Source organism: Oryctolagus cuniculus, chromosome 2 (assembly GCF_964237555.1).
Source record: "Oryctolagus cuniculus chromosome 2, mOryCun1.1, whole genome shotgun sequence".
NCBI classification, from domain to species: domain Eukaryota; kingdom Metazoa; phylum Chordata; class Mammalia; order Lagomorpha; family Leporidae; genus Oryctolagus; species Oryctolagus cuniculus.
In genome coordinates this window covers 131,681,592-131,689,959 of record NC_091433.1, presented here as the reverse complement: position 1 = coordinate 131,689,959, position 8,368 = coordinate 131,681,592, and the positions used below count along the sequence as shown (strand labels likewise).

The following is an 8,368-nucleotide window of genomic DNA, read 5'->3' as shown; positions in this document are numbered from 1 at the left end:
TAAAGCAGGATCCTGGGCAGGGTCATGGTCTCTGATCCTCTCAGTTTGCCTCTCCCAGCATGGAACTCTGCCCATGAGCAAGCTGGGCAAGGGTGGGCAGGGACAAATAGCCTTACCTGCTCTGCCTTGGCTGTAGCATCTGGCCCACTAGTGGGGGTCTAGATGGAGGAAGGGATTCCTCCAGGCTCTTGGCTACGCTCACTAGGAATTTAGTCTCAGCGGCCTGGAGCTGGGAAGGGGCGGGAGGCAGTGGTGAGCGATGCTGGCAGTCTGCTCCTCCCAGTGAGACGTCACATCTCTCAGGGGCCAAGGAGAGGGGGCTCTGTTTCCTTCGCCATCTTTCACCCATCTTGGAGCTTGCGTCATTCTCTGAGCTGGGGAGGGTGGAGGCAGGGACTGGCTCTTGGCTGCAGCGTTGCAGATTCTCAGTGTTCTTACTGAGACCCAGTAGATTCCCTTGACCGTCTCTCCATTTGTCGGATATTTTAGGACAATGTGCAGAGAACAGTTGGTTTTTCACATAATTTTCACCCATGATGATTGCTGCCTAGGAGCGGGGCTATGGAGCTCCTCATGCTATCGTTCCAGAGGGCATGGAGATTTGTGAAAGACTTATTCTAGATCTCAGGGGCTCAGAACACATCAGCATTGCATTCTGGGCCTTCTCTGGGATCCTTCGAAGTAAGCGTGATTCTCAGATGCTAGTCTGATGCACACCTCCAGGATCCGGCAGCTCACTGTCACTGCCTGCTGGGGAGGCACTCAGCGGCAGGAGAAGACAGCCCAGCTAGGGCTCTGCAGATCTTTGGAACTGCCCTGGAGCTGAAGAAAAGGACCCACTCAGAGTCCACCTGTCCTGCTACCATCTTTGGACAAGCGTAGTGCCAAATGACATGGAGAAAGCGTCAGCCTCCCCGGCCCCGGCCCATCCTATGGTGTGCCCCTGCCCTGGCAAACCAGTCCCAGCCCTGCAAGCACAATTCTTTCCTTTCTGCGACCTGGCCGTCTCCTAGGGTGCACACTTGTTCCCCCTCCCCCCACCTTCCTCCACAGAACAGCACAGGAACAGTCCCAGCATCCTCTGGGGCTTTGCAGTGTCCTGGTCTACATAGCTCCCTTCAGGGACCATCCCACTGGTCCCAATTAATTTCCGCAATGGTGCTTTAGCCCAGGAGCTTCTTACTTCAGGCTTCAGCTGAAATTGACTACAGCATCATCAAGGTAGCTCCTAGGTGCTAGCAGTGGGGAGGAGCGGGCCTTGCACTCCGGACCTGCAGTGTGGAGAAGGCTCTGCTCTCAGGTCCTGCCCCACCACTCCCCAGGTGCTTTCTTCTCACTCGCCTGGGGCTGCAGAACCAGCCGCTCTTTCCAAATAGGAAGCCAACACTTTCTTGGTTATTTCCTGCTGTCCCCCCTCTCCACGGCCCAGCGCCCGTCGTTCTACCAGGTGCTGTCTGCCTGCCCACGTGCATGGCTCTGGCCAAGGGGGTCTTCAGGGTGAGGCATTCTCTCCTCCCAAGGACTCTGCTCAGTCCCGGTCGCCTCCTCTCTCTGGATCACCTGCAACCTCTTGCTTCCCCCAGAAAGAGGACCAAGGAACACCTCAAAATGGTTCTCAACACTGGCCACACCTGAGAATTATCCAGAGAACTCCAGGAAATGTCGATGCCCAGACCCCAAACCATATCAATTAATCCAAATCTGTAGGCATAAGTTCTCCGTACTGGAGTCCTTCCCTGGAGGATTCTGATGTACAGCTGGGGTCACCAAACACTGGGCTCGAGACTGAGCTACCCCTGGCGAGGACACGGGGACTGAACTTGAAGCTCCTGAGATGTGCCTGCCGACCCCAGCGCACGCACGGGCTCCTGCCATCCTTAATAAATGCTAACACCCAGAAGAAGCAGTAGCCGCCGTCTCCTCCAGCTGCTGGGGAAAAAGCACGCTCTGTGCCTACAAAGCATGGCACTTCTGCCTAAACTGGAGACAGCTGCTGATGCCCCGCCCAGGGCAGACAGCCAGCATGATTTGCGGGGTTTGAAGGTGCTTGGCAGGGGGCTGACTCCCTCTGACCACGGGGTGAGGAGGCCTCCCTGAAAAGCGGGACAGGCGTTTCTGGGTGGGGAAGCCGTAGTTTTGTCCCTCCCTGAAGGTCACTGTGGTTTCAGAGGACTCCTGCCTCCACTTTTCCCAGGGGAAATACCTGGACTGTGGAGGTGCGTAGGGGGAGCGGCACCTCTGAAAGCCTGGGGTCGTTCCCCTTCAGAAGGGTTGAGGATGGGGATGGCTCAGTAGACAACGCTGCTCCAAGCACCAGTGCTGCTTGCCTCCTGCATAGGAGGGCACTTCAAAGGGCTCGTGGGAAAGTGGAATTAAAAGACAACTTGAGGGCTGGGTGTTCGGCATAGCGGTTAACATGCCTCTTGGATGGCATGTCCAATATTGGCATGTCCTGCTTTTAAGTTCCATCTCAGCTCCCAATTTCGGTTCCCTGCTAATGCGCATCCCTGCCTGGAGGCAGCACATGGTGGCCCAAGTACTCGGGTCCCTGCCACCTACGGCAGAGACCCAGATTGAATTCTCTTGAGTTCTTGGCTCCTAGCTGGGGCAAGTCCCAGTAGTTAGCAGCATGTGGGGAGTGAGCCAGCAGAGAGGAGGTCTCTCTCTCTCTCTCTCTCTCTCTCTCTCTCTCTCTCTCTCCCCCCTTCCTTCCCTCCCTCCCCATCCCTGTTTCAAATAAACTTTTTAAAAAAAGAATCCTCCTTGTCAGGGGGCCTGGAATAAAATGTCCCTTAAAAAAAAGGGAAGTTTATTTTGGCACAGAAACTATTGATATCATTTTAAATAATACACACTTTTCATGAATTTTTGAATATCTTTCATATGGATGGATTTCAAAAACATTGCACCACATATTCATCTTTTATTATATTTAAATTTGTCTTCTAATTTCACTTCCCAAGAACTTTTTAAAATATCGTTCTATTGTAAAAAGTCAGAAAGAAGCGGAGGGAGGTGTTGACAACTTGTAACACAGATAATAAGTTTCACTGGTCATGGAGAAACACATGAAGACCTTCAAAGACCAAGGGGAGGGGCAGTTGCTGTGGTTCAGCAGCTTAAGCCTCCTCCTGTGACACCTGCACCTCACACTGGGGAACCCAGCTGGTTGGAGTCCCAGCTCCACAGCTACTGATCCGATCCGGCTTCCTGCTCATGCGCCCAGGGAGGCCTTACCACTCACCTGGGAGACCTGGATAGACTTCCCAGCTCCTGGTTTTGGCCTGGCCCAGCACCAGCTGTTGGAGACACTGACTGGGAAATGAGTAAGTGGATGAAAACTCTCTCTTCTGTCTTACCTGCTCATTGTTGCTCTGCCTTTCAAGCATGAAAACATAAACTTATTTGATTTTTTTTAAAAAAACAGGGGCCAGCATTGTGTCACAGTGGACTGTCACTGTTTGTGACACCAGCATCCCATCTCAGAATGCCAGCTGGAGTCCTGGCTGCTCTGCTTCCTATCCAGCTTCCTGTAAATGCACCTGGGAAGCAGCAGAAAATGGTCCAAGTGCTTGGGCTTCTGCCACCTGTGTGAGAGACCAGGATGATATTCCTGGCTCTAGCTTCACTGTGGCCCAAACCTGGTTGTCAAGGCCATTTGGGGAGTGAACCAGAGGATAGAAGATGTCTCTCTTGCTCTCCCTCTCTCCATTTCTCTGTCCTTCTTTGTTGCTCTGCCTTCCAAATATAAAATTTCTAATAAAGAAAAGCAATATGAATAAACATGTTTTCAGAAGAAGAAATGCCAATGATTAAATGTTTAACCTTGCTAGTAATCAAAGAGCCACATTAGAACCCAGTTTCTACCACTAAGTTAGCAAACATTTATTTAAAATCAAGCTATCCAAGGCTATGGATGGTTTGAACAGTTCTGTTATACACAGCAAACCTGTCGCTGGTGCGTCTCTGGCCACACCAGCTGGCCGGGTTCTCACCGCTCGGCCCCTTCGCTCCCGGTGTGGGAGGTCCTCTTATCCCCATTCTGCGGAGGCAGAAACTGACACACGGAGACCAGGCAGCGCAAAAGCTAGGCCACCAGCGCGCCATGCACCTGCTTCGCGGCAGTGCAAGTGCATGTGGATGCAAAAGCCTGGTGGAGGGCGAGTTGGGAAACCCAAGTGTGTTCCCTGGTTTAGAGTGCCCCCTCCAGAAATCCATGGGAGGAAAACAGCCGCTCGTTTTGTGCAGCACTTGTGACGGCGCGTCACAATGTGGCTTGCGGTGTGGTGACAACGGCAATTCGCTCACAATGCGCCCCCAGGGACCAGGGCTGCCTGAGTGTACACACCAGACAGGCCCCACAGACCGCGACTGTGGCGCGGGGCCGGCTTCTCGGTTTCCTACGTATGCGTTGCACCAGCGGCAACGAAAGCTAAGGTTCTCCTTTGCCGTGTGTAGGATGCTGGGCCTCCAGGGCAGTGGCCCGGGCGGGTGGGGTCGGAAGACCTCGGAAGCGCCCGGAGCGGCCGGCCGGGTTCCTAACACCCTGGGGGGCTCGGCCCGCAGCGCTGCGGCGGCCCTGGGAGCAGCGCAGGGCCGGGAGAACCAAGCTACAGCCCCGGGACGGCCTGGGCTCTCGCGCCCTCTCGTTGGGCGGGAGCGGGCAGGCGGGAGCCTGGCGGGGAAGGATGGCGAGCAGCTCAGCCCCGACCTGCTCCGCCTGGCTCCTTCCGGCGGGCATCAAGTCTCCCTGAAGGTCATCGGGAATACCCCAGAGTCCAGGCTGCCCAGGTGGGCCGAGGGGGTAGGTGGCCCGGCTGCGGGGCGCGAGACCTCGGCCTGGGCGAGCAGGGCCTGGGGCGCGCGGCGCTGCCGCTCGGAGTCCTGACGCCGCAAGGGCTGGGTTGAGCCGGGACTCGAATCCAGAGCGGCGCCCCTCAGTACCCCGAAGGGTCGCCCCTTCCCCTCTCACCTCTGCCCCGCCGACTCTAGCCCCATCGAGGAGTCCGACCAGAGGGTCTTTGGGAACTATTACCAGCTGTTCGCGGCCTCGGTGGGCGATGTGGAATGGCTGCGGTTCTGCTTGAACCAGCGCCGCGGGGAAATCGAGGCCAACGACAAGGTGAGGCCGCGGGGTGTAGAGGCGGGGAGCCAGGCCCCTCCTCCCCCGCCAAGGGCTCCTCACCTGCGGTCGCAGGCTGCCCAGGGCCCCAGGGCCGTCGGAAAGGTCCTCTGTGGAGGACGCCCGGTGAGCTAATGAACACACCCCAGGAATGGCAAAGGGGTAGGAGCCTGTGCCGCCGGCACAGGCAGAGCGGAAGTGTGCTCTCCGGAAACTCGCGCAGCAGTTAGTTTGTGGGCCCTGGGTGGGATCCGCTCAGTCTCCTCCTGCCCCACTCTGGCTCCACAGGGCTTCGCTGCTATCCACTTGGCAGCCCAGCAGGGCCAGCTGACCTGCCTGCAGGTCCTGATAGACGAGTACGAGTTCCCCGTGGACCTGCCCACCCATGGCGGCGAGACAGCCCTGCACCTCGTCATCCACAAGGACAACGAGCCCGTGGCCCTCCCGTGCATTCAGTACCTGCTCGAGAAAGGGGCGAACCTCGATGCGTGAGTCCACTCTGCGGAGGCCCCCGGGGTCTGGGCGGACAAGAAGCCCACTTCCGGGCAAGGAGACCCATGCAGGACAGGCAGAAGGGGTGTTAGAGGTGTCAAGGATTGGGTCCACCTAAAGCAGCCAGCGAGTCCACGTGGTACAGTGGTAAAAACACTGGACTTTGGGAGAGGACAGACTTAGTTCACATTGTGGCTTTGTCACTTGCTAGCAACGTCACCCAACCTCTGGTTCCCAAACCGATGGGTACACTGGGATCACCCCCAGGACATGTGCTCCAATGCAGAGGCTCTGGTTCCATGGGTCTGTGATGTGGCCTGGGCTCTGTGAGTCTTCAAAGTGCTCCACATGTTTTTCTTTCTTTTTTTCCCTCCCTCCCTCCCCCTTCCTTCCCTTTTCTTTCTCCCTCCCTTCCTTCTCTCTCTCTCCCTCTCCCTCTCTCCCTCCCCCCCCCCCTTTTTTTTTTGAGAAAGAAAAATCTTTCATCCTCTGGTTCACTCCCCAAATGGCCACAGGGCCAGGGCTGGGCCAGGCCAAAGCCAGGAGCTCAGAGTTTCTTCCAGGGCTCCCATGTGGGTGCAGAGGCCCAGGGACTTGGGCCATCTTCCACTGCTTTCTTAGGTACATTAGCAGGGAGCTGGATTGGAAGTGGAGCAGCCTGATCTGGAACAGGCGCCTATATGGGATGCCAGTGGTATTGCAGGCGGAGGCTTAACCTGCCACTCCACAATGCCAGTCCCCTACATATTTCTGATCCGTAGCTAAGTTTGGGAACCACTGCCTCAGTGTCTTCAATTTAAATTTGGAAGGATGACAGTGCCTGTCACATGGCACATGATGAGAAGTGAGAAAGCGTGTGGTGTACAGGAGACTGCATTCACTCCATATATTTGCCGAGCATGCAATACGTACTAAGCAGCACGCCAGAGAACACCCAGAAGTGGGTCCTGCCCTCTTGGGTGGACATACTAGTGCACGAGCAGCCAGAGCGAGGGAAGTGGTTACCAGAAGAATGTAACAGGCTGATGGGGGGTGGTGGTAGGAAGAGCTTATTCTGGAGGGGCAAATCGTTTCCTCCGAGGAGATGTCATTTAAGATACAACCTGAAGACTGGGAATGAGCTGGCCATGCAGAGCCGGGAGAAGTGTTCCAGGCAGAGACCACGTGTCAGGGAAGAGAGGGGCCAGGTCAGAGCCAGGTCAACGAGGAGGCAGGGCCCAGGTCATGCAGACCTTGCTGGCCAAGGCAGGGCGCGGCGAGGGATGGTTGAGGGGCGGAGGAGGTCAGTGCTCTCTGAACCAACCTCTCTCTCCTCCAAGCAGTTCTGAATGGCCGCGCACTTCCTCTAATCAGAGCTGTGCTGCTTGTTTAGCCCAGGGCAGGGTGAGCGCAGGGCATGGCTGAGCTGCCCTGTGGGCTGGAGGCAGTTGGGCCCTGAGAGCTGGTCTGCCTACCTCTCTGATGGACACCTGCCCTTGTCCTTCCTTTCGGTCCTCTTCCCCACCCCCCGGGCCTGCAGTCAGACACACAATGGCTCCACACCCCTGCACCTGGCAGCTTGCGAGGGCCTGCTGGGCTGTGTGAAGGTACTGGTGCAGAGGGGCGCCAATGTCCACGCCCAAGACGCCTTGGGCTGCAAACCCATTGACTACTGCAAGATGTGGAACCACCGCACCTGTGCCCGGTGAGTATGAGGCCCACCAGCAGTGGCCACCCCCTTCCCTTCTCCCATCCCAGGGCTTCCCCATGGCCCTCAAAGGCTACACCTTTCAGAGGAGGGTGTGGGAAGCCAGACAGCAGAGGGGTCAGTCTGCTGCCCCCCTGACCAGGATAACACTAGCAGGGCTTTTCCCAGGCCCCACCCCTCTGGGTTGAGCATTACCTGCCTTGCCTGTCCTGGGGCCCCTGGCTCCTCAAAGGAAGTGCCGGGGACCCCCACAGCAAGGATGGGGACTTCTTGCTCACATGGATGCTGGCAGCTCCTCCCGCCTCTACCCAGGCCTTCAGTGGCAGTACTTGTGGCAGCGCAGCCCCTGCGGGGTGACACGTCCCCACCCTGCACAGGTTCTTGAAGGATGCCATGTGGAAACGGGACAAGGATGACTTTGCCCGTGAGATGGGGAAAGTGAAGAGGCTCAAGGAGCAGCTGGCCCTCATAGAGCTGGACTACCTGACTGAGTACCAAGTAAGGGGCAGGCCTTGTGGAAGGCATGGGAGCAGCGAGGCATGAGAAGGGCAGGGGTGCTGGGCGTCAGCTGTTATGGGCATCTGAGCAAAGGGGGCAGGGAGCCCCATGGCATGGCAAGAAGAGCAGTTAGAAGCACTCACCCAGAAAGGGCCCCCTGCTCCCCCAGGATGACAAATTCCAGTCGTATAAGCCACTTGCATGGGGAAAAGTCTTGTCCTGGGTGAGCCAGCCACCACCACCTAAAGGCAGATGTCTGTGAGCCCCTCTGAGCACTCTGCCTCCTGCAGAATGCCAGCCTCTCAGGAGACGGAGGCCTGGCCTCTAACTGGGACTCACTCTGGTTAAAGAGACCCAGCCTTCCTCCCGGCACATGCTCAGCACTCCCTCCGTGCTGGGCACCTGCTGGGTCCGGGGGCTCTCGAGATGTATAAAGTGTAGGGAGCTTCGGGTCTTGGAAGAAAGTAGATGATAGCCCCCTAGAGGTGCCAGGGGTCCTGGGGGTACTGGAAGGGATGATGTCTGTCCAGATGGGCAGCAGTAGGCAAGGGCTGACCAGGTAGAAGAAA

At 56.9% G+C, this 8,368-nt stretch overlaps 1 protein-coding gene across 1 annotated transcript in view; it reads left to right on the top strand.

The window, feature by feature from the left end:
* Positions 1–4,334: 4,334 nt before the first annotated feature.
* The window catches only part of ANKRD53 (ankyrin repeat domain 53), a 37,030-nt gene continuing 32,996 nt past the window's right edge, over positions 4,335–8,368 (top strand). Inside the window, exons 1-5 of the mRNA XM_008254266.4 lie at positions 4,335–4,791; positions 4,993–5,122; positions 5,411–5,610; positions 7,134–7,298; positions 7,679–7,799. Coding sequence (XP_008252488.2) covers positions 4,460–4,791; positions 4,993–5,122; positions 5,411–5,610; positions 7,134–7,298; positions 7,679–7,799 — 948 coding nt within the window. The 5' untranslated portion in view covers positions 4,335–4,459. The remainder of the gene's footprint in view (positions 4,792–4,992; positions 5,123–5,410; positions 5,611–7,133; positions 7,299–7,678; positions 7,800–8,368) is intronic.